At 39.7% G+C, this 26,530-nt stretch overlaps 1 protein-coding gene across 30 annotated transcripts in view; it reads left to right on the forward strand.

The window, feature by feature from the left end:
* PLEKHA7 (pleckstrin homology domain containing A7) overlaps positions 1-26,530 on the forward strand; it is a 299,188-nt gene that overhangs the window by 150,716 nt on the left and 121,942 nt on the right. For 27 of the 30 annotated variants that reach the window (XM_042858812.2, XM_005308701.4, XM_005308705.5 and 24 more), the window contains one exon: positions 18,974-19,057. The exons of 1 other annotated variant lie outside the window; for it this stretch is intronic. In XM_042858812.2, coding sequence (XP_042714746.2) covers positions 18,974-19,057 — 84 coding nt within the window. Of the gene's footprint in view, positions 1-2,734; positions 2,916-18,316; positions 18,343-18,973; positions 19,058-26,530 lie in introns of those variants that run through there. 2 more of the 30 variants (XM_065592119.1, XM_042858820.2) reach the window with 2 other exon arrangements.

The following is a 26,530-nucleotide window of genomic DNA, read 5'->3' on the forward strand; positions in this document are numbered from 1 at the left end:
ATCTTGTAGCTGAGGATGTTGCCTTTTCAGCAGTCAGTTGTGCTCTGTAGCCTGGGAGCAAGAGAGAGTCTCCTGGTAGAACACTACTGTTAGGTCACCGACCTGGTTTGAAGAACCTGGATTTTTATTGTGCTAGATTCTTGACTTACATCAAATAACAGCTGACAGCAGACTCTTATTTCTATTTTCAAACCTTCACATAAAAGCCAGACATAAATTTCATAATCCTGTACTGACTTGTTTCTGTTGTTTTTAATGAGAAATGAGAAAATTAATCTTTTGGCTCTGAGTCAGGAATGTATCATTATTCAGGACAGCACTTAAAAATAAACTAACAGTTAAACATGTGTTTATATGCTGTACCAAATAGGGATGGACTTAAGCATGTGTGTAAATGTTTTTCTGAATCCAGGGCCTTTGTATCTGAGACTAGTGAAATGAAAAATCTTATTAATAGAATTCCTAAATTCTTTGCCCTTACGTGACTGTTCTTTTTTAATTTTTAAAAATATAATTTTATTTATTTTTTACAATAATGTTTATCACAATGTGTGTGAACTGAAAGCATAGTCTTGAAGTATATATTTACAAAAAACTATCCGTATATTCCGATGAAAGCAATGATAAAAATAGGGAATAAAGTGATCTGATTGTCTAAAAAGAATGCATAGCTGTGACGATAAAAATCATCATAGCTCAGAATATGAAGCTCATCCTTTTAATAAGCACAATGTGGAAGATTTTTTTAATAGTATTTGATTATAAAATTTAAAAACTGTAATAAAATTCCAAATGCTTTCATGCATGAATTACGGTGTACATATTGGCAAAGTGTTTCTTATGGCATGTGTCTTACAAACATGCTCAATATGAATTAGTACGCACACCATAATAACCTTGTCACATCATGTTGTTTAAATGTCAAATGCACCATTCCAGAAGCTAGTAACAACAAATGTTCTCCATTCTGTGGATAATAAAGCAGACATGATTATGAGGAACAGGAAAAAATTGATGCTGAGGTCTTCATTTTACCCTTCTTAGTATTTCCTTCACCACATCTCAACGATGATGTCCATTCATATATATGTCCCTCGTTCTTGCTTTATATAACATCAAATTGCTTTTTGCTTTTCCTTTTCATTATACCAAGTTAAAGAAAGGGGCATTGTGCCAAAATTAGTACTTTACATAATGCAGTTAATTTGATTTAACATGCCAATTTATTTAACACAATGAAAAGCTTATTTATTATTCCTGACCTTCTGTAATCCCTTTAATCTCGTATTAAAACCACATTTTCACTTTGCATCTAACCCCTAAGGGCACATTCTGCTTGGCTTTCTCATTTGCATAGTCCCATTGGCTTCCACAGGATGACTTGTGTGAAAGAGGGAAGCAGAATGTGACCCTTCATTTTTATGTTTCTGTTGATTTTTAGTGTAAAATGGTCTTAGAAATTATTTTTGTTTTCTTGAATTCAGACAGCAAGATCTACATTTCCACTAGAAATGGCCAGAATACTTTTTAAAAGAACATTTACTTTAATCTAGAATAAAATGTATCTTCCACTGGAAGCCATATGATCATCCTAACTTTCAGTTTTTTGCTAGCATTTGCATCTTCAGCTTAAATCCAATTTCTGGTGAGTGAAGCCTTGGAAAGCGATGTAGCCTAGTTTTAATTAAATATACAGCTACATTTGGGGCTGCAATTAATAGAACAAATACTTCCCCCTCCCCCTTCCTAAATAACCATTTTTCTCTGGAGTGGATTTAGCCTAACCAAGGTTAATTTCAAAAGCAGACCCTGGCAGCTCTAGCTGAAAATTGTGGTTGCAGAAGACGAAGATGTTAGCACAACCAAAGCTTTTTAATTTATTTTTAAATTAATTAAAATTAACAAGAACAATTAAGGGGGGAAATGCTATTTCTAATGCCCCACCCTTCTTGAACAAAGTCTCAGTAACTTCCCTGGATCATTAAGTTCTGATCTGTATGTCAGATCAGCCTAACTTGGAGCCTTTATCGGTTGACATTGTTCCCTTCATTTCTAGATTATTTTATAAAAATACATTCAGTCATTCAGACTTCTATTGATAATAGTTGGCTAATTATTTCCAAATTAAGCCCACTTGAATGTCATTCTCTCATTTGCCAGTAATATAATTTCCATACCAAGAACTTATTGGCTCAACTCTTACAGGGCTTACACAGGCAAAACTCCCATTCAAGTCAATGGTAAGGACTGTAGGATGAGGCCAGAGTAAGGCATGCAGGATCAGGTCACTTAAGGATGCCAAAGTAGCAGGATCTACCTCTGTTTCTTTTGTTAGGAATAGACTCTCCCTTCCCATGCAAGCTGTTCATATCAAAATAATGAAAAAAGTGAACATCATTATTGCGTTTGAGTGATGTTTGTATATGAACACTATTTAAAGTACAACTTAAAGTAGTAAATAATGATATGTAATTTCTGAAATGCTAGGTAAAACATAGTGTCTGTATTACCCAACATAATGAGAATATATTGTCTTGTTTTCTGCCAGATTGTCTTGTTAAGGAAAATGTCGTATTTCTGAGTTCTCTCATATGAAATATTCTGCATTAGAATGTACAGTTGTGTCTTCATGCATCACACTTTGTGACAAATGACTATTGGCACCTGTTATCTTTCTGAATTGCACTTGCCATCTCTTTTAACACTGCTCGTCTCATGATTTAATTTAGATTTTAGAATAAAATGGTATTGAAGAAATTGTAATAGAATGACAGTGTCTGGGACAACAGCCGAGAGAAACAAGGTTCCCCTGAGTCATCCTGTTGTCAGGTGGTTGAACCCTAGATGCAGGTGCAGTATAATTATTGCTGAGTCAAGCAAGCAACTGGATTCAGTTAGCACCAACCAGCTATAAAGTAAGTTTACCTAGGATTTCGGTCAAAAAGTCTGCTAGGAGAAAGCCTAGCAATAGCCAAGCTTGGAGGGGAAGTTTTAGCTGAAGATTGTTACTGTTTAAGTTAATAAATCCAAATCCCATGAAGGGATAAATTTGAACTTCATAGACTGCTTTCATTCTGTTCACAGCAGGGTGCTTACACTGATAAATTCATATTATGCTTATATAGGGTCATGTCATCTTGTACAAGCACCTTGGGTTGGGAGGGGTATCTAGAAACGTGATCTCCTGAATAAGTTTGTCAGACAGCAACATGTCTCACTTAGGCAGATACACACTTTTTTCTAAACTGCTCTCAATTCTAACTACTTCCTTATTTTTAAAGATAATACCCTTTAGGGAGTCTAACTGGATGATCAGAATTTTTCCTTCTGGCCTTGAAATTGAAGAATATTTGTTATTTAATTGTATTGCACTAGCACAGAGACCCCAAATTTTGCTAGGCACTGTTACAAACATAAAGTAAGAGACAGTCTCTACCTTGAAGAGCTTACAATCTAAATACATAACACACATTGTGGGACTTGTACAAATGGAAAACTGAGGCTCAAAGAAATTAAGTGATTTGGCAAGGTCACATAGGAAGTCTGTAGTAGGGCTGAAAACTGAACCCAGATCTCCTGAGTCCCAGTCCAGTACCTGAGGCACAAGATTATCTTTCTTCTGTGTTTATATAGCACCTGCTCTCAGCTATGTGCTTTGCAGGAAAGTATAAAGAAAAGCTTGCTTCATCAAAGATACGTCAATACAGCAGTTGGAGGTGTGATTATAGCTTGGGTACGCATACCTTTGCTAGCTTTCATCTAGTGTGCGCTTCTAAAAATAGCAGTGACAATGTGGTGGCATGGATGCTGGCATGGGTTGTACAAGTTCTCCGAGAACGGAGTTCATACTCATGTTGCTAACCAATGCTGGGATCCAGGCTGCTATGCCATCGCTATTATTTTTAGCAGTGCTAGCTTGATTAAAGATAGCTCAGGTATGCTATCTTATCTCCGATTGCAGTTTGCAATACCCAAACAAATTACACATTAAGCCCCTCATCCTTTATGCTCTTCCATATGGGTGGAATCCTGTGTCTGTGTGGTGCCACATTGAAGTCAGTGGCACTCTGCATGGGTTCAGGGGTTTGCATATATAGAACAGGTCCTGATCCTGCAAGCAAAGTGAATTGAGAATAATTGAAATTTATCATTTAATGAAATGGTAATTAAGTTAAAAATGATGGCAGAGAAATTCTGCTTAAAAATCAACTCATTTAATCAGTGGTGAATTCTGCTAAAAAAATCAACACATTTGGGCTTTATAATATTAACTGCGCTTGTTACAAGTGTGGATCATTTTTTAACATCAGTTTAACTGATCTATTTACTACTTTACATTATACGATTAAATGTAAGTTGTCAGCAAAATTATTTTTTATAAGAATCAGATAAATGTGACCAGCGGGTTTTCACAGTGATAATGACCTTGATATGTGCCTATAGCTGGCTAATTGAAGTTAAAATGGGATTGTAGCTGAAATTAAATTAGCATCCACATAGAAGAGAAGCCTCAGTGAGGCTTCACAATACTTGAGATGTTAAGAAAGGATATACAGCGTTTGGCCAGTTAGTACCCAGCCACTTTAATATGAAACCCATCCAGAAATCTTGGTACAGTATCTTGTAACTGGATTGGATCCCAGAGGAAAGTGGATATCAAAGTCACAGCCCAACAGCAATTTTGTGTGTGTAGTGATTACTAAGAGCCTAGGCTTCCATCAGAGATGCAAAATTCAAGCAGAGGGAATGACAGACCAAGTGAGTGACTGCATTAATCATTGTACTGCTTGTAACAGCTTGGGAAAATAGCAAGGATGCTTGAAGGAGAAATTAGTTGCATGCTTTACAGGTTATCTGCTGTTCACTTAATAGAATCTATACAACTAACTGAAGTGTATTTATTCAAATTAAATGTAGTAAAGACTCAGTGGCATATTCTACCCTGAAGATGGGACATTAGTAGAAATTATGTCTAGTTCCAGCTGCTGAAAGTTCAAAGGCATGAATTCTTGAGGAAATCTGTATAGTTTTTTTTGGTGTTGCTTAGAGATGGTTTGAAACTATATGTAATGTTCAGTATAAGGTAATCCTAATTTAGTCATCTTGTTTAAAAGCATTGATATGCCAAGCTCTAATTTAAGGGCACATTTCTTTGATGCTCTGTGCTGCTTAGTCCTACACTGGGCTGCGTAAGGGGTTGTAAATAGAACAACTGCAGGAGGATACCTGTGCAGCCCTGGAAGTTTTATCCACACTGGCCCCATGTTGGCTAGTATGGAGTGCTGTTATGCAGGACTGTTGTGAAACTGCCTACAGGATAAATAATATGCAGATAATATCCCAGCAATGCTGCTCAAGTGGCATAGGAGGAATGCAGCTGATACTTCAACAGAATAGTGGGGCACAGAGTCCCTTATAGTTCGGAGTTTCTCTAACCCAGAGATGGGGATGCTTGATTTCACCTCCCCAGTCAGCTCTCACTTGGAGGTTGTCTACGTAGAGAGTTAGTGCACAGCAAGCCAGGGTGTGAATCTTCAGCGCACTAGCTTGCTGTGCACTAATTGATGGTGTGGACCCTGTTACTATGCACTAGAAATTGCAGAGTGCTCTTTGCTCTTCTCCCATTTCAGAAGTTAAAATAGACTACCGAACTTCTAGTGCACGGTAGCAGGGTCCCCTGGCCAGTTAATGCACGACAGGTCAGTGCGCTGTAGATTCACACTCTGGCTTGCTGCACACTAAGTCACCATCTAGACAAACTCTTCATCTTCATAGGGTCCAGTTACTGGCCTTCTGAGAAGGAAGTGGCCATTTCTCCCTTCTAAGAGGTGACAAAAATAGTTGTGCTTTCCATGTATTCTGGGTGGAATTTGCCTTCTAGTTGTCCTCCTGTGACAGTGTGGCTTCACATCAGGCTCAATTCAGAATTGTCCTTTGAACACTCCCACTAGAAGTATGTATATGTGCATGTTTGTTTATGTGGAGGAAGAAATTCTCACCCCCCTCACACAAAGCCAGAAATCATAAACTATCAGGGTTGGAAGGGACCTCAGGAGGTCATCTAGTCCAACCCCCTGCTCAAAGCAGGACCAATCCCCAGACAGATTTTTGCCCTAAATGGCCCCCTCAAGGATTGAACTCACAACCCTGGGTTTAGCAGGCCAATTCTCAAGCCACTGAGCTATCCCTCCCCCGGGAAAGGGAGTTGTAGGGATGGGATTTTCTACCTATGCCCACAGGCAAGTTGAAAGGCTAGAAGGTGCTTCTTTGCAGACTCCTGGGGGATTTTTGAGCCATTGTATAAAAGTGTGGGCAGTCCCTGCATGTCCCCTTGTGGCCCAGGGTGGCTTTGGAGGTATGCCCCACCTTTATTTCCCTTGAATGGGCAGCAGTAGCTAAGTTTTAAGAGCCCAGGTAAGGAGAAGCCAATACAAATTAACAAAAATAGTATGTCCCGTTTTTAATAAGGCTTCAGGACAGGAGCAATTACACAAACAGTTCATAAGATTCTCCCTCTGGAGTCTAGTTCAGAGCTCCCAGGCTTCAGGTACATAACATCAGCTCTGTGAGTCTAATTTAGGCGGGTCTCCTGGAGCCTAAGAGAAACTACCACACACTGCAGTCTGCATGGCTTCTGCTCTCCTCTCTCGCTAGCTTCCTCTTCTATTTATATAGTCCAGCCCTAAGGTGGGGCAAGGCCTCCTTGATTATATCCCAGGCTGTATCAGCTGTAGGCTCCAGTTTATCCCTTAAAGGGGTCGTATGCTCCTTCACACACCTAGATGGGTGTAATCATCTTGCCAATAGGCATCTACATTGGTCTTCCTCAAACTGTCTTTGAACCAGCCAGTTTGACACCAGATTAGTATCCTTTCAGTGACACACAGGGAATGTGGACACCCCTTATGTGACTGCTCTGGCTATGCCATGATCTTCTTTGGAACCTTAACCTTGAACCTTGTACCAGCTCTCTGCACTCAGGTGAATTTCACTTGGTGTGTGTGCTGTATATGTATTGTATCAAGAGATAGCACTTGAGAACACACAAGGACTACAGAAGAGATTATTTAATAACTTAGATTTATCTTTTATCGGGTCTGTCCATACCCCTAGAAATTAAAAGGCATAAACAAACATGAACATAATGTAAACTATTGATGAATTATTGATCCTATCATGAAGAGATTGTTCTGAAGCTATGTAATCATGGTAATTTTTTTGAGAAAAGGTGGTTGTTTCGATCAGCTCCAAATGAGCTTATTTGGTGAAAAAATCCATCTGTTAATATGTCACTAAATATGGATTCCTGAGTTGAGTAAAAGAATGAATTCTTCATAATCATCTCCAATAAATGAAATAGTGTACTCCACTTGAACTACTCTCTCACATCTTGTAGAATGAAACAAGGAAAGGTTATATTGTTTAGATTTGTTGCTCAGTATATTGTAGTACTTTCATGAGATTCATGTTCTAATTTTTTAAAATAGGTTATTTTCTCTATTTGTATAAATGAGCTATGGTAATTTTTATATTTGATCATGTTTTAGTTTGTATAAGAAAATGTTAGAGAAAATACTTCAAGTTAATTCTGTTGCAGTGTTTGTGTGACGTGTTCGGAAAGGTCTGAGGAAACCTGAATTTTTCTCTCTGGATGACCTGAGGCTCTGTAGAATTTCTCCACTTTTATACAACTAGATTGTTAAACTTTAACCTACAAGGATAATTTCCCCCTCTAAGATATTCACTGTACTAGTTTTGATTAAGGTCATTGGCAATTTATGTAACCATAAGGATAACTTTTTAGTTTGAATATTAAATGTAGTATTAAAGACGACCTGTCTGGATTCCAAGGATCATAATTTAACTAGCCAGAATTTGGTGTAATCTAGACCAAAAAGTGATTGTGTGGTTGTCTTGTGTTTCTAATTGATGAAATAACTGCATATCCACTTCAGTATTAGGATGTAAATCAGACTCTCTCTATGTGCACTGTTGAGATACATCTGGATAACCATAAGGGGGGCATTTGGGTAAATGACATACCTTTTAGTAATGTTTATCAGCTTCATATTTTAGATTGGCCCCATGGACATTATGATGCATTGTTTAAAAATCACAAAAAGCTTTCTATCAAGTAGGGATTAAAATGAATATATTATTTGATGATTTTAGATTCACCAATGTTTGACACAATACAAAAAAACCTTTGAAACATCACTGCTTGAAGGAACAGAAGGGTGATTGAAAAGAAATTTTGCTTCCCTTTTTTGGCTCCCTTCATGTTTTTATATGGTCCTATTATAGGTGGTTTTAATTGTAACAAAATAAAATTAACATTGAATTTTTATGGAAGTGCACATATTTGCAACAATGTTGTATAAACAGATTTTAGCTGACATGGAGCTTTTGTGTAATCTAAAAATATGGATAAATAATTATATGAATACTTTGCTAAGTCACATGCAGTAAGTTACTGTATAGCTATATTGGGTTATTACTTTCCTGTATGAATGCATTAGCTTAACACAATAGGGAGCTGTTGGAAAAACAAGGAAAAAGTCAAGACAAAGGCTCCCAGATAAGAGCATCCTGGCACAAACTTGAAAGACAATATGAAAAGCTGTTAAATTAAAGTCTTATTTTGTCAGTGCTGGGAGTTTAGAGTTGAAAGGGACACTAGGTGGTTAAAAGGACTCTATAGAGAGAAAGAGGGAGTATGAAGGTGCAGTTCCTAGTGGCACAAACTGAGATGAAAGAGAGACAGGTCCTGGAAGAGGGTCTGAATGCAAATGGAGGCTTTCCTCAGCTTCCAGGGAATGGTAAATGCTAGGAAAAGACAGGCAATTGTACAGACTATTTTGAGATCTGTTTCTGCGGTTCTAAATAAAATACTTTGCTTTAAGAAGACTTTCTGGTGGACACCACTGTCATGGCTCCTAGAGGGAAGAGAATTGTGGATACTTGAACTGAAGTCAGGCCTGCTCAGATAATCATGGTTAGCACCTGGGTGGTGATCTGCTAAGTTCAGCCCTAAAAGTCCTCGACACTACACAGCCCAAGATCTTATCTGAAAGTGGGAGAACCGTATGATTCCACATTGAGAGGTGATGACACAAATCCTGAAACAGCCCTGCATTCTGAGTCCCACAAACCCAAGTCAGCTGGCACGGGACAGCCACGTGTGCCTAGCTGCTGTGTAGACACTTTCTCCCACTTTCGGCTGGCACTGACTAGCCACGGGTGCCTTGTAGATGTGTAGACATACTCTTAAAGACCAGGAGGGGTCAGAGGTGCAGTTATCCCAGTAATTGTGACTCATATATTAAAGTAATTTTGGTACATCTTGGGTATTTCTTCATTGTAGGTTCTGGTACTGTCTGGAAGATGAAAACAAATAGTCTAGGAGTACTTGTGGCACCTTAGAGACTAACAAATTTATTTGAGCATAAGTTTTCGTGGGCTACAGCCCACTTCTTCGGATGCATAGAATGGAACATATATTGAGGAGATATATATACACACATACAGAGAGTATGAAAAGGTGGGAGTTGTCTTATTGTCTCAATTGGCCTCTCAGAGTTGGTAAGACAACTCCCACCTTTTCATGCTCTCTGTATGTGTGTATATATATCTCCTCAATATATGTTCCATTCTATGCATCCGAAGAAGTGGGCTGTAGCCCACGAAAGCTTATGCTCAAATAAATTTGTTAGTCTCTAAGGTGCCACAAGTACTCCTGTTCTTTTTGCGGATACAAACTAACACGGCTGCTACTCTGAAACAAATAGTCTGTATAGTTCAAAACTGTGAAGTTTTGGTTTTAATGGACAACTATTTGTAACAATTTTGCATAGACTTACCACTCCCATAGAGAGATGTACCCTAGTACTAGTATCATTCTCACAGACAAAAGCTTGATATGTATCTATCAAAATGACACAATCTATTTTATACTTTTGTATATTTTTATATGAAACTTTTAAATCAGTTTTTCTAAATACAGTAGAACCTCACCTCCGGAATGGAGGTTGTTTGTAACTCGGAAAAAAAAAATGTTATGGTGGTTCTTTCAAAAGTTTTTACAACTGAACATTGACTTAATACAGCTTTGAAACTTTACTATGCAGAAGAAAAATCCCAATTTTTATCATCTTAATTTAAATGAAACAAGCACCGAAACAGTTTCCTTACCTTGTCAAATCTTTTTTTAATCTTTTCCTTTATTTTTTTTAGTAATTTACATTTAACATAGTACTGTATTTGCTCCCCCCATCTCTGCTGCTGCCTGATTGTGTATTTCCGGTTCCAAATGAACTGGTCAGTTCGTAACTCTGGTGTTCGTAACAGTCAGCTCCCTTTCAGAATAAATGTAAAAAGCAGCTGAGCTCCTTTATGGAATAAATAGCTGAAACAATAGGGGCCTTTGCCCAAAACAAACCCACGTGCAAGGCTAGAGTAGTAGTTGAATCGAGTCCAAGGAGTTTCCTAAGGGGCTAATAAAATGCAGGGGCAGGGGAGTGGCTGGATTTTGGAACTTTGTCTCTGTGGGTGTGAGACTGAAATACCTGAGAAAAAGTAGAGAGTCAAGGAGACAGCAGAACACATACTGGGAGTGTGACCCTGGGGAAAAAGCCGAGAGAGAAGGCTTTTTGGGAAGAGTGCTGATTGTGAGAGGAGAAACTGTCTCCTGTTTGATTCATCCTGCGTTCAGGTAAACAGGACTTTGTACATTCTTAATAAATAAACAAGGCTGCATCAAAGAAATATGTGACCTCAATTTCTCCTCCTAATGGAAACAACCCGCTAGACCAGGGGTGGCCAACCTGTGGCTCCGGATCCACATGCGGCTCCTTACCTAGGCACTGATTCCGGGGTTGGAGCTATAGATGTTAACTTTCTCACTGCTCAACCCCCTGCTCTGCCCCAAGCCCTGCCCCCACTCCACCCCTTCTCCCAAGGCCCCTGTCCCTTCCCCTGAGTCTTGCATGCCCTCGCTCCTCCCCTCCTTCCCCCCATAGCCTCCTGCTAATGTGAAACAGCTGGTTGCAATAGGAGGGAGGACTAGGCACTGATTGGTGGGGGCTGCCGGCAGGCTGGAGGCGCTGGGGGCTGAGGAGCAGATGGGGGGCATATTACACATATTACTGTGGCTCTTTGGCAATGTACATTGGTAAATTCTGGCTCCTTTTCAGGTTGTCCACCCCTGTGCTAGATCTGGAATTGTGCCGCCCCAAGCACGTGCTTGGTTTGCTGTGACTAGAGCCTATCCTGATTGGAAGGGACTTCGGGAGATCATCTACTCCAACCCCCTGCTCAAAGCAGGACCAACCCCCAACTAAATCATCCCAGCCAGGGCTTTGTCAAGCTGGGCCTTAAAAACCTCTAAGGATGGAGATTCCACCCCCTCCCTAGGTAACCCATTCCAGTGCTTCACCATCCTCCTAGTGAAAAAGTCTTTCCTAATATCCAACCTAAACCTCCCCCACTGCAACTTGAGACCATTACTCCTTGTTCTGTCATCTGGTACCACTGAGAACAGTCTAGATCCATCCTCTTTGGAATCCCCTTTCAGGTAGTTGAAAGCAGCTATCAAATCCCCCCTCATTCTTCTCTTCTGCAGACTAAACAATCCCAATTCCCTCAGTCTCTCCTCGTAAGTCATGTGCTCCAGCCCCCTAATCATTTTTGTTGCCCTCCGCTGGAGTCTTTCCAATTTTTCCACATCCTCCTTGTACTGTGGGGCCCGAAACTGGACACCGCTCTCCAGGTGAGGCCTCACCAATGTCGAATAGAGGGGAATGATCACGTCCCTCGATCTGCTGGCAATGCCCCTATTTATACAGCCCAAAATGCCGTTAGCCTTCTTGGCAACAAGGGCACACTGTTGACTCATATCCAGTTTCTCGTTCACTGTAACCCCTAGGTCCTTTTCTGCAGAACTGCTGCCTAGCCATTCGGTCCCTAGTCTGTAGCAGTGCATGGGGTTCTTCTGTGCTAAGTGCAGGACTCTACATTTGTCCTTGTTGAACCTCATCAGATTTTTTTTTTGGCCCAATCCTGTAATTTGTCTAGGTCCCTCTGTATCATATCCCTACCCTCCAGCACATCTACCACTCCTCCCAGTTTAGTGTCATCTGCAAACGTGGTGAGGGTGCAGTCCACGCCATCCTCCAGATCATGGATGAAGATATTGAACAAAACCAGCCCCAGAACCGACCCTTGGGGCACTCCGCTTGAAACCGGTTGCCAACTAGACATGGAGCCATTGATCACTACCCATTGAGCCCGACGATCTAGCCAGCTTTCTATCCACCTTATAGTCCATTCATCCAGCCCATACTACTTTAACTTGCCAGCAAGAATACTCTGTGCTTTCAATTTGTTTTTGATCCCAGGTATGTCACCCTTCTACTCCGTCTGCCTACTCTGTTCTTGTGAGCCTGCAGGATAGCAAAGTTGATATAAATCCTGCTTGTGAAGAAAATATTTTGATTTGAAAAAGGCTTCAGAAGCAGAAGTTTCATTAGCTCAGGAACGCTTCAAAAGCTCAAAGCTGGGTTTTTTTCTGCTTTCCAACTGATATAAAGAACGTGACAATTCTGTATCTGAATGTATTGAGAAATTATTACAAAAACTTAGATAGGAAACAAATAATGAAAGAGTTCTCCTCTTTTTGTACTTCTTTATTTATAATGATATTTTTAGTTGTTTTTCTCAAATAATAAAATTAGGAAATACATATTAGTAAGATGTATTTATGTGCAAATAAAACTATTTACCTGTGATTTATCAGTGCCTGAGGTAACTTAATTATTTCCATTTTACAGATGGGAAAATAGAGGTGCACTGAAGCAAAGTGACATGCTTGAGATCACACAGATGAGTGCAGCCAAATCACTCAACCATCAGTACTGTGCGCTAATGACTGGATCACATTGCATGTTGAATTTACTTCTGTGAAGTATAAATTGGAAATGCCTTCTCCTTATGATGCTGAAATTTATGGTCAACATAAAAAAAAATCATCCAGGAGAAAATATTTGAGGTTTTGTAAACTAATACTGAAGGAGAATATGCTAATTAAACTTTTTCAAAGCTGTTCTATTCAGTTTTCATAGTTGTCATATTAAATTGTTTCAGCTTTCTACTTTATGGCTTACAAATGAGATAGTTGAATGCTGGAGGGTTTGTATTCATTCCTGTTCTCAGAACCTTATTAGTAGATTGTGAGATTTATCGTTATTTAGGCTTCATATAAACTGATGATAGTTTCAATCCCTACTGATGAATTTTTAAAGTACAGTATTATATAAGCACATAACTTTTTATTTTAGCCTATTAATCTTCTAAACTACAACTTCCAGAAGATTTAGGTTTTATAAAATTTTTCTTCAATTTTTGAAGTAATTTTGCACTAAATTATTTGCAGATTGTGTAATTGACTATTTTGTGGCAAATCTTTTCATTATTTTTATGAATTTTGTGCTGTATTGGTTGGTCATGATTGATCTCTTAAATTGTGCTTGGTATTGGATTTGGTTATTTGATTTGTTGAGACTAAACCATGTGGTCATGAGAGTGAGCAGAAGCCATTGTGGCTTATCTTCCTGTGTGAGAAAGAAGGGGGCTGTGTTTTGTGTGTTGTGAGCCAGACGGAGGAAAAAATGGATAAATGGTTGGCAGCAACAAGTTGCCCCCTACTTGATTTATGCTTTTTGTTATGGTGAAGCTAGTTTACTGAATAGGTTTTTGCGTTACACAACATGAATAGGTAAAAAATACTTTAATTTCACCCAGCCTAAGTCTTTTCATAAGGGGTATTTCAAAGGTGCACAGTCTCTGGTATCAAAATATTATATTGATGTTCACTCTCATACAAGGTGCCAACACTATTCCTTCAGTTTTATATTGAGGGGAATACACATGGTTGTAGTGATTAATTAAGACAATATCTTGTGTGTGACAGCCACACTAATAGAATCTTTCTTAATCTACTTACCCACCTGGTTTTGTTGCTTGTTGGAGTGAGTTAGAGCCAGTGTATCTGTACATTTATAAGTGGGATCCTTGCGATGGCACAGAATAAATGTATGATGCTCTTTTAATTTGTAAATCACAGGAAATCAGTAACCTTTCAAGAGCTTTCAAAAATGGCATGATTAACTTGTTGCAGAATGGTGTACAAGAGTGGTATATTTTCAAAAGCTGGGAGGGAGGTTCTTTAGTATTTGAGAATAAAGTTCAAAACCAGCCTCAGACGGTTGCTGTTGTTTTTTTTAAATGTTTTTGTCTTAACTGGTTTTTAGATATGATACGACTTAGAAAGTTTGTGCATTTCTTAAATTGTCCAAGAATAAAAGTAGCAGGAGGGTTTCACTTCTATTGCATTTTTACTGTTGTCTTTGAATTCCAGTCAGAACAGGCTCTTTTACTTGCAACATGCTTGAAAAATAGTACAGTAGCAAGTAGCAGAGGGGAATTTAGCAATCAGGTTGGAGAAGAATTAAATCACATGGAGAAAGATGGAGGGAGCAGCAGAGCCTGATGGCATTTTGCTGTCATGTATAGCTTGTTCTGACTTGCAGTCCTTGTATTCTATGGACCTGATGAGGCAAAAATAGCTACATTTATACCTTTTAGGCCCACAGAAACCACTATTTTTCTTGGCTACATGCTGTTGACCATGGTATGATGTCTGTTCTTGTATTCAGACCCTATTTTTAGAGTAGTTTTGTAAAAAGTGTCACTTTGTCTTATTTGCCAGTGTAAAATGAATGTCTTAAACGTAGGTAATACAGTTCTTGAAATAGTTCAAATAGGTTGTGAAGAAACTTTGAAACTCAAAATGTCTATTGTAAGAGGAGAAAAGACTGTTATACCTCCTTTCCCTCTATGGTAGTCTATTGCAAAATCATACTTCCCAAAACTCAACTAGTGTTGGTAATATATTTTACAAGAATGAGTCAGTCAGGCTGGGACAGAAGTTCATATTTGTATACACTCTCTACAGCTAAAATGCCCAAACAATACACATTTTAAAGTGTTGTTACACACTCACTCACTCACTCACACTATATGAAGTAGGTTCCAACCTTAGGGTTATTTTGGCTGTCATCCTCCTTGGTGCTGAGAGAGAATAAATCTGGTCTCAAGGTTAACTTAGATTTCTGAATGGTTCTGGATTAGTTCTAGTACATAGTTTTTCACTTCTAGGTCAAATCTACCCTGGATTTATAATGACTGAAAGTGAGTATGTGAAGGCTGTTTTATTTGGGATTGTGAAATGTGTTGGTGGGTTCAGTACAGTTCCTAGTGACAAAGTGATGACATCACAAAATCTGCCATCACAATTGGCATCTTTGTTGGCAGCCTTAGCAGAAGTGTCAAAGATTGAATAGGCATGAAGACCCGACCTAGAAAGAATACTTAAAGCATTTGAGGAGAGTGTTGAAACTGCTTGGACCATATGAAGAAAATAGAATTTGGCCGCTGCTGCTGTGTTTGTTCAAATTTTAAAAATACATCTATAGATACCCACTCAGTACTTTGCGTGCATATCCCATAAATCACAAATTACGACATAATGAGACAAAAGATGACTAAAAAAATATCCCCTTCAGCCCACACTTTCCTGAACAGCTTTAACAAAGCTGTAGGTTTCTCCCCTTATTGTACCCCTGGAAAATGTCAGTTGTGATGTTCATCTTTACAGACCTAGCAGTAGCATGGCATGCTAAAAAAAAAGGCAGAGACTTTACAATATGAACAGCTTCTTCTCCTGACTCACTCTTTGTCTAACTAGGAACCAAACCTTGAGAGCAGTTAGGGTAAGAATTGAGAACAGACTAAAAAAGAACACGAGTACTTGTGGCACCTTAGAGACTAACAAATTTATTTGAGCATAAGCTTTCGTGGGCTATAGCCCACTTCATCGGATGCATAGAATGGAACACACAGAAAGAAGATATTTATACATACAGAGAACATGAAAAGGTGGAAGTAGCCATGTCAACTGTAAGAGGCCAGTCAATTGAGATGAGCTATCATCAGCCGGAGAAAAAAAACTTTTGAAGTGATAATCGAGATGACTCATAGAAGGTGTGAGGATAACTTTCACTATGGGTACCCGCATGGTCCCACAGTATGCCAACATTTTTATGGCTGACTTAGAACAACGCTTCCTTAGCTCTCATCCCCTAACGCCCCTACTATACTTGCGCTACATTGATGACATCTTCATCATCTGGACCCACGGAAAAGAAGCCCTCGAGGAATTCCACCATGATTTTAACAATTTCCATCCCACCATCAACCTCAGTCTAGACCAATCCACACAAGCGGTCCATTTCCTAGACACTACTCTGCTAATAAGCCATAAACACCACTCTATACCGGAAACCTACTGACCGCTGTACTTACCTACATGCCTCCAGCTTCCATCCAGGACACACCACACGATCCATTGTCTATAGCCAAGCTCTAAGATGCAACCGCATTTGTGCCAATCTCTCAGACAGAGATAAACACCTACAAGATCTCTATCAAGCATTCTTAAAACTACAGTACCCACCTGCTGAAGTGAAAAAACAGATTGACAGAGCCAAAAGAGGACAGGCCCAACAAAGAAAATAACAGAACGCCACTAGCCGTCACCTTCAGCCCCCAACTAAAACCTCTCTAGTGCATCGTCAAAGATCTACAACCTATCCTGAAAGATGATCCCTCACTCTCACAGATCTTGGGAGACAGGCCAGTCCTCGCTTACAGACAGCCTCCCAACCTGAAGCAAATACTCACCAGCAACTGCACAACATAAACACTAACCCAGGAACCTATCCTTGCAACAAAGCCCGATGCCAACTCTGTCCACATATCTATTCAAGTGACACCATCATAGGACCTAATCACATCAGCCACGCCATCAGGGGCTCGTTCACCTGCATATCTACCAACGTGATATATGCCATCATGTGCCAGCAATGCCCCTCTGCCATATACATTGGCCAAACCGGACAATCTCTACACAAAAGAATAAATGGACACAAATCTGACATCAGGAATCATAACATTCAAAAACCAGTGGGAGAACACTTCAACCTCTCTAACCACTCAGTGACAGACTTGAAGGTGGCAATTTTGCAACAAAAAAACTTCAAAAACAGACTCCAATGAGAGACTACTGAACTTGAATTAATATGCAAATTAGATACAATTAACTTAGGTTTAAACAGAGACTGGGAATGGTTGGGTCATTACTCTAATTGAATCTATTTCCCCATGATAAGTTCTCCTCACACCTTCTATGGGTCATCTCGATTATCACTTCAAAAGTTTTTTTTCTCCAGCTGATAATAGCTCATCTCAATTGATTGGCCTCTTACAGTTGGCATGACTACTTCCACCTTTTCATGTTCTCTGTATGTATAAATATCTTCTTTCTGTGTGTTCCATTCTATGCATCCGATGAAGTTGGCTGTAGCCCACGAAAGCTTATGCTCAAATAAATTTGTTAGTCTCTAAGGTGCCACAAGTACCCCTGTTCTTTTTGCAGATACAGACTAACCCAGCTGCTACTCTGAAACCTGAGAACAGACTGTCACTCTTGAATACTCACTAGTTCAGGTTTCTCCTGTTGTTCTTGTGTTTATATTTCAACATTATAAATGTTTTGTTGTTTTATTTTCAAGCTGTCACTTTGTATGGAAGGCCTGCTGCTGTCTTTATGGAAATTAGGAAGCTTTTTTGTTGTGCAGATTTGATAGATACCTTCTAGCTTGCATAAATTCCATTTCTATCTATTTTGGGGGCATCCTGGGATACCAGACAACTGGGTGCCTCAAACCCTAGAATACCAGATGACTAGGTATCATGGGAGAAGAAAATCAAATTCCTTTTTTTTTTTTAAAGGAAAGTTGCAAAGACATCTAGTATGCATTTTTGGCTCATACAGATATTAATCATTTAATAGATTTACATTTTCATATTTTTGCATTACTGAATTTGATTTCTATATAAAATTATTTTATATTAATGCTTTATGTTTGGTTGGATTTATGTGGCATTTTGAATGCTGTGCAGTTAAATACCATTAAATAAAAATATGAAAAATTCAAAGTTTAAGTAACTGTCATTTGGTTTATATCTATTAAAAATTAGATTAACAGATTTTACAAATGAATTTCTTTGGAACACTGAGGCTATCTAAAGACATTGCAGCTGACCCTTACTGTTCCTTTGAAACAATAACATTGAAAAATTGTTTTCAGTTTTTCTTGATGACTTAACATATTTTTTGTGCTGTAGACTTGAACTCTGCATAAGGCTTCAGAAAATGTTTGCTAGGTATAAAACTTTATTAGAGCATGTACATTGCATGACATAATCCAAACTGAGATGGTGACTGAAATTAGATAATTTTTTCTACGCCAATTTGCCTAATATTCTTGTGGTAAGCAAACTTTAAAATACGAATTTCCATTACATTACAACAACAATAAAAAGCTTATGGCAAATTGTGCTGCACCTCTCACAAGAGTTTCACTAAATGAACTTATTAAAAATTCAAAAGTCCCTAGTAGGTTTCTAAATTATTGAATCTATGGCCATATCATATTCTGAGAGCTTCACAGAATTTAGTAAATCAGATTATGCCCTTTCTATGTTAGTGTTAAATAATTTGGTACTATTAAAATGTAAGTTGTCATAAACAATTGCTCTCTTTTGCTGAACATTGCAATCTGAGCGCTTCAAAATATGAGCTTGGTTAGCATTTAGTGCAGTGGGCCACTTGCAGATCCACAAGCCTGTGAGAGAGTAATTGAAAACATTTGTCCTAAAATACATGACAGAAATATGATTCATCTTTGCGTAGCAACAATAAACTATCAGTAGAAATAAATAATTCTGTTTAAAAAAAAAAAACTAATTTTCTACTAAGCGTAGCACTTAAATCACATTTTTTTTCTCCTTTCAGCCATAACCAGCAGACCACGACATTTAGACATCCTGTGACAGGACATATTTCTCCAGAAAACATTGAATTTATTTTACAAGAAGAGTAAGTAGTTTTTGACGCATTCTGTGACCTTTAAAAGTAACTTCTTACATACTGTATTATCATAATTACTTGAACATTTCTCATTATAAAGAAGTGATATTACACAGATACAGAGGATGCACTTAAAAACATTGTTTTTCTTCCAGTGTTGGTCCCTGTGTGTTTTCCATAGGTGGGTATGCATGCGTGCCATGCGTCCGAGTCCTGAGATTCTTAGTAAGCAGTGTCTGTGGACCCCCACCCACACAATTGCCCTCCTGGTTCTCTGGACCAAGGGCCTAAGATGCAGTGCAGGCTGACGCCTCTCTAATTCCTTCTGACTGCCACATGTCATGAGTCAGAATCTTCTATGTTGGCAGATTTCTCTAGCTTCTTTCTTATCAGCTTGTAAATATATATTGTGAATAGCTTTAATATTTAGCATAGTTAAAGTTTTAGTATAGCATAGATAGCTTAATTTATCCCCTTTCAGGGAGTCCCTCTTTGCGGCCTGGGACCATGCCTAGAATCCTGGGGTTCAAGAATTGTTATTTTGCCCTCACTCCTCTCCATGGGGGACAAACAGTAATGCTGCCTCTACTGTCTGGGTGAAATACATATCTCGGCACAGTGCAGTATATGCCTCTCATTTCCCCTGTGATGCTCATGAGCTTCAGTTGAGGAAACACCTTATGGAGGAGGCTATGAGACCTCACTCTGGTCTAGGCCAAGGAAGATCCCCTTTTTTACATCATCCTCAACTGATAAGGAGCACCCCTCCAAGTATGAGTTTTGGAGCGGAGCCTGGAGCTTCTGAGTCCAAGGAATCATCATCCAGGGCTTCACCCAAGAGTAAGGAGAGATCCTATCCAGGTCTGCTCCTAAAAGAAGAGACCCCTCTCCAACTCCATCCAGGTTAAGAGAGCCTTTGTGCATGGATCGTAAGGGTTCAGGACTGCTTAAGATTCCTGGGCAGGATGATAAAGCACATAAGAGTCAAAATCAATGAATCCTTTCTCCTAAACATAAAGACCAACACCCACCAGCTAAATCTAAGAGTGGTAGACATGACTCTTTGGCAGTACTGGCCTGCCCTTCTAAGGACTGACTGTCTACCCTCAACATTTTGGGACATATTGGAATCATCTGTCCCAACGGCCAGAATGCACCAAACACCAGGCCATGCAGACACTTATGTCTTGCAAGAGAATATCTTCCTCCTTTATCCTCACTCTCCTCTCCTTTCGGGCCTGGTTCTCCTGAGACACATTGCTACATGGAAACTACTTTGACAACATGGGAACCCTTAGGTAGGAATGTTCATCCTCTGGCACCGATGGCCACATTGGTATAACGAGAGCAAGTCTCCTACTGGGATGAGTGATACACTCCAGCTAATCCATAATCCCCTTGCAGAGAGATGAGTCCTGACGTAATCAAGGAGATCCAGACACCCTTCTCCCAGATACGACTATCTTAGGGACTGTTAGTACCTGATGCCATGGAGTTCCCCTCAACCAGTCCACTCTTTGTACTGGCTATACTGGGGCCTGTGGGATCCATATGACAGACATCCCAGATCTGTCCACAAGTCTTACTGCACTGTTCCACACACAATCTGTCAGATTGATCAGAGTATGAAGATGAGAAAATCGATCTAGATCTACAGGCACCGATGAGGATCTAATCTTTTTCTCCAAACTAAGTGATCACCGTCTCCCCTGGACAACCATAGGCATAGAGCTCCTGCAAAGGATAGCAAAATGACCTCCAGATCCCACTGGAAGAAGTCCAAGATACCCAGCATCGGGTTCTTGACATCCTGCAGCTAATGAGTCCCAGCAAAATGGCTCTCCCAGTATATGAGGGCATCATGGAACCAGACAAGGTGGTCTGTCATACCCCACTGTCCTGCGCCCCCACATCTTAAAGAAAGGTGCTATTTTATCCTGGCCAAAGGAGCTGAGTTTCTTTTCATTCATCCAGAGCCCAACTTGCTGGAGGTGCAGGTAGTCACAGACGGAGCAAGATTACAACACCCTAAAGCAACCCCATCTGACATGGGCTTGGAGAGGCTGTACCTTTCAGAAAGAAAGATATTCTCCTCTACAAGCTTGCATTTCTTACTGTTGAGGTTTGTTAGTGAAATATGATTTTAATAACTACTCCAGACTGACAGACTTTAAGGACAAACTTCCCCTAGAGGACAGAGCCTAATTTCAAACCTTAATTGAGGAAGGCAGACTAGTGGCAAAAAACCCCCTACAAGCTTCAGTGAATGCAATGGACATGGCATCAAGAGGGCTAGCCATTTGTATAGTTATGAGGTGAGTCTTGGCTTCACTCTTCAGGGTTCCTGAGGGAGATGCAGAGCGAGATTCAGTGAGTAAACTATCAGAGGGGTAGCCATGTTAGTCTGAATCTGTAAAAAGCAACAGAGGTTCCTGTGGCACCTTTAAGATTAACAGAAGTATTGGAGCATAAGCTTCCGTGGGTGAATGCCCACTTCATCAGACGCATCTGATGAAGTGGGCATTCACCCACGAAAGCTTATGCTCCAATTCTTCAGTGAGTGAACTGAGTCCCTACAATCGTTGAAAGACTCTAGATCAGCTCTCTACTGCCTGGGAATTTACACCGCAGCCCTAAAGAGAAAACACCAGAGGCAGAAGTATATGTCAGGACTGTCCCCTTCACAACCATTCTGCTGCCAGCTGAGCCTCCACTCAAGTGACGGAGAGTTCAAAGACCTCCATTTTCAGTCCCCTTTGCTGCTATGACCTCCACCCATTCCCATCCATCCACTAAGGGTTACGTTTGGCACCTTGGTCGAGAACCACCTGCCTTTATTGATGCCAATGACTTTTAGCACATCACCCCCATCTTTGGGGGCCATCTCTCACTTTTCACCCACAATTGGAACTCAATCACAACAGACAAGTGGGTTCTAAAAATCATCCACCGTGATTTTTCCATCAAATTCCTCTCCCTCTTCTCCTCCCCCACCCCCACCCCAGTCTCCTTTCCCAGCCCTTCTCCAGGGACCACTCTCAGGAGGAGATTCTTTGCCAGGAGGCATATTTTTTTTCCCTTCAGTGAAGTACAATAGAACACCTTAGTATCAAGGGCGACGGTTATATTCTCCATACTTCTTAGTCCCAAAAAAGACAGCAAGTGGAGACCCATTCTGGACCTTTGACACTCAACATCTTTATTTGAAAGTCAAAATTCAAGATGTTTACACTAGCATCAAAGAATTCCCTCCCTACAGGAGGAAATATGGTTTGCAGCTCTTGACATAAAGGATGCCTGTTTTCATGTGGATATTCATTTATCCCTTGGAAAATGTCTCTGGTTTCTGGTAGGTCAGGAACACTGCCAGTTCAGAGTCTTTCCCTTTAGACTAGCAATAGTGCAATGGGTATTCACGAAGGTATTCTCAATGGTGCAGCCTAAATGAGACATCATGTCTACGTAGTCTTCTCATATTTGAATGACTGTCTCCTAACAAGTCATTCCAACCACAAAATCAGGTTGGCAATTTTGTTCCTGCTCCATCTTCTAGTGGTGATGGGTGTATGCATAATCAAAGAAAAGTCCTTTTTGACCCCCCGCCATCCCGCCGCCCCAAGGAATGCTTTATTGGCATGACAGTGAACTCAATTTTAGCAAGAGCTTTCCTCTCAGCAGAAAGATTCCAATTAATGAGCAGATCATTTGCAATCCAAAAACTATAGTCAAAGGATGTCATTCCCTACTAGGCCACAGGACCTCATGTACTTTTGTGACACCATTCACTGGACTTCTTCTACGCTGCCTACAGGCCTGGCTCTGGTCTGTCTACTCATTAGACAAAAACCACTTGAACTCCAGAGCGACTCCAGAACTCCATAGCCTCTCACTTGGTGATCAAACCCAGAATGAGTACAAGTGAAAGTCCTCTAGATCCCTCCTACCCCTGATGCCACCATCATAACAGATGCATCCCTTCTGGGATGGGGTGCTCACCTGAACAACCACACTATACAAGAAAACTTGGACCCCATAGAAGGCCAGGCTGCATATCAACCTGCTGTAACTGCCTGACCTTTAGGGCCTTTCTCTTGCTCATACATTCACACAAATAATGTTGGACAATATCACCATGGTCCTTTTTATCTAAACAAGCAGTGTGGAGCAAGATCCTTTTCCCTTGGCCTGGAAATGATTAGATTCCTAAAGGGCCTAGTCAGGACCTTCCTTCCAGTGGTCAAGCCTACACCTCAATGGGACCTCAATCTCATCCTGTCAGTATTTACCAGACCACCCTTTGAATCTTTGGCCATGTGCTGTATGCCCCACCTTTCCATGAAGGTTGCATTTTTAGTTGCTATTACTTCAAGTACCCTTATTACTAGAAGGGTGAGTGAGATGGGAACACTTATGGCTGACGCACCATACATCGATTTTTATAAGGGGAAGGTCTTTCTTTGTCTTAATCCTAAATGCCTCCCTAGCATAATTTTGGAATTCCAAGTCAATCAGCCTGTCCACTTACTGGTTTTCTTCCTAAAACCCCGTGCTTCTATAGACAACAAAAGATTTCATTCTCTGGATGTCAGACGCGCCCTGGCATTCTACCTGCAAAGGACCAAACCAATCAGAAAATCATCATGATTATTTGTCACTATAGCAGAAAGGTCACAAGGACAAGCAATATCTTCTCTGAAAATCTCTAAATGGATTTCCGGTTGTATTGTTGTTTGCTTTCAATTAGTGTGTGTCCCTCCCCTGGAAGGAGTAAGGGCCCACTCCACAAGAGCACAAGCTGTCTCCACAGCATCTCTCCAGGAGATATGGACATATGCAGAGCAGCTACATGGAGCTCTATTCACACATTCACAAAGCTTTATGCGCTAGATTAGGCCTCTGCTGCAGATGCAGCTATAGGGATTGCAGTTCTTCAGGCTTTACTGACTGCATCCTCACATCCCCCTCTGGTCTCAGTACTGCTTGTTAGTCACCCACATGTGGAATACACATGGCGACCAGCGTCAAATAAGAAATGGAGGTTATGTACCTGTAGCTAGAAGTTGTTTGAGATGTGTGGTTTCCGCTGTATTCCACTACCCACCCTCCTTCCCCTCTCCTTTGGATCTTTTTTGAGTTGCGATAAAAAAAGGAACTGTAGAGGCATCGGCCCATGCTGCCTCGTATGCCCTTGGTCTGTAGTATGAGGAGGACAATTGTGGATATGCAGGCGAACAAACACTGTTTACTAAGAATCTCTGGATTCAAGTGCATGGTGTGCAGGTGTGCCCATGTGCGGAATACAGATAGGGACCACCATCTTAAAGAACTTGCAGTTACAGGTGAATAACTTCCATTTTTTAGAGACAGAAAAAATTAAATGATATCCTCCCAAGTTTACTACTGCTAGAACCAGTACTATGCCTCTAGAATTGGAATTAACTTTCTTGAGTGTGCTGAATCTACCTTAGAAGGTAAAGCAAATGCCAAATATACAGTACCAGCCTTAAAGGAATATGGTATAATAGTATAGTGAGAACTACAATAGGTGAAGTTACTAAACCGTTTCCATTCTTATCTTCTATCTTCAGATACTCCTGACTTTTTGGAATATTGGGCTAATATTTTTTCATGCTTGACCTCTGCTTGAAAATGAATTCTTAAGGAAATTTGAGCAAAATTTGTATTTTTTTTTATATCAGCAGGACCGAAAAATGTTTTTCATTGAAAAAATTTAGCTGCATAATTTTTAGACACAGCAACAGGAAAATTGGCTTAAGTTTGAAACTTCATTTTGAAACCCTGATGAGATTTAGAAAACAGGCTGAGTCTAAAGGAAATCAGTTTGGTACTATTAAGTTAGTTCATGTTTAATATCAGCAAGTCCTTAAATCAGTTCAAACTGGTTCAAAGTTAGGTCAGTTCTGTCTCCTAGACTGAGATGACCTTAATAGTTAGTTCTGAAAATGGAGAGTCATTACCAGATTCCTTCTGCTTAACTTGTGTCTTCCTATTCTCAAGCAAAATACCTAGCCCCTTTGCTGTTCTCCTAAATTGTGGTTTTTGGAATGTTCTTTGCAGTTTCTGATCTAAGGCCTTATACAAGCTTAAATCAATCTAAAGCCTTAGATTGCCTTCAGATACTTTTGGTTATCTTACATTGTTGCAACCTGTTTGATAGTCTTAAAACTTTTGCATTATGGTAGCATGGCCAGTGTGCCATTGTACTGGGTGTTGTACAAACATATGACGTTCAGAGCTTGACATCTAAGTATAAGACAGTATACCACAATTAGATAAAACAGATGGAGGGAAGCACAAGCACAATACTGGGCAGGATCAAAAATCAAAAATGGGAGTCACAGCAAGCTAACTGCCTAACCGTTGACAAGGTTTTTTGTAAGCATCATGACAGAGAAGTTTTAAGGAGGGATTCAAAGGAGCATATTGAGATAGCATAATGAGGAAGCATGGGCGGGAACATGAAGGTGCTTATGGGAAGACTTTTTTAAATGAGCAATCAAGATTGGCATAATTTGCAGAATAGAGGTGGTAGTGACTTCTCTATATACTTTATTAGAAATCACAGGAAGAGTGGAAATGTGACACTTATCACCCCTGTATTCACACGTTATACACTATTGTAATAATCTGTGTATAAAATATGCCTTGAGGTATCATTTGAAAAAGAACAACTCATTGACCATTAATATACTTATTAAGAGCTATGGATATATGATAGAATTATGACTAAAGTGTGTTTAAACCAGGCATGCAACGCTGGTTGGAAAAACAGGCCTGCATCAGATAAAGGAATGTGTTTTACCCACATAGGAGTTACTGCCGAAGTACTTTGAAAGACAATGAGAACATATTTACATATTGCATAAATAGACTAGGGCTGTCAAGCGATTAAAAATATTAATTGCAATTAATCGCACTGTTAAAGAATAATGGAATACCGTTTATTTAAATATTTTTAGATGTTTTCTACATTTTCAAATATATTGAATACAAAGTGTACAATGTTCAATTTATATTATATTTGATTACAAATATTTGCACAGTAAAAACCAAAAGAAATAGTATTTATCAATTCACCTAATAGGAATAATGTAGTGCAATCTCTTTATTATGAAAGATGAACTTACAAATGTAGAATTATGTACAAAAGAACTGCATTCAAAAATAAAACGGTGTAAAACTTTTGAGCCTACAAGTCCACTCAGTCCTACTTCTTGGTCAGCCAATCGCTCAGACAAACAAGTTTGTTTATATTTGCAGGAGATGATGCTGCCCGCTTCTTGTTTACAGTGTCACCTGAAAGGGACAACGGGTGATTGCATGGCACTGTTTTTGCTGGCATTGCAAGATATTTATGTGCCAGATGCGCTAAAGATTCATATGTCCCTTCATGCTTCAACCACCCTTCCAGAGGACATGCGTCCATGCCGATAATGGGTTCTGCTCAATAATGATCCAAAG

Source organism: Chrysemys picta, chromosome 4 (genome assembly GCF_011386835.1).
Source record: "Chrysemys picta bellii isolate R12L10 chromosome 4, ASM1138683v2, whole genome shotgun sequence".
NCBI lineage: Eukaryota > Metazoa > Chordata > Testudines > Emydidae > Chrysemys > Chrysemys picta.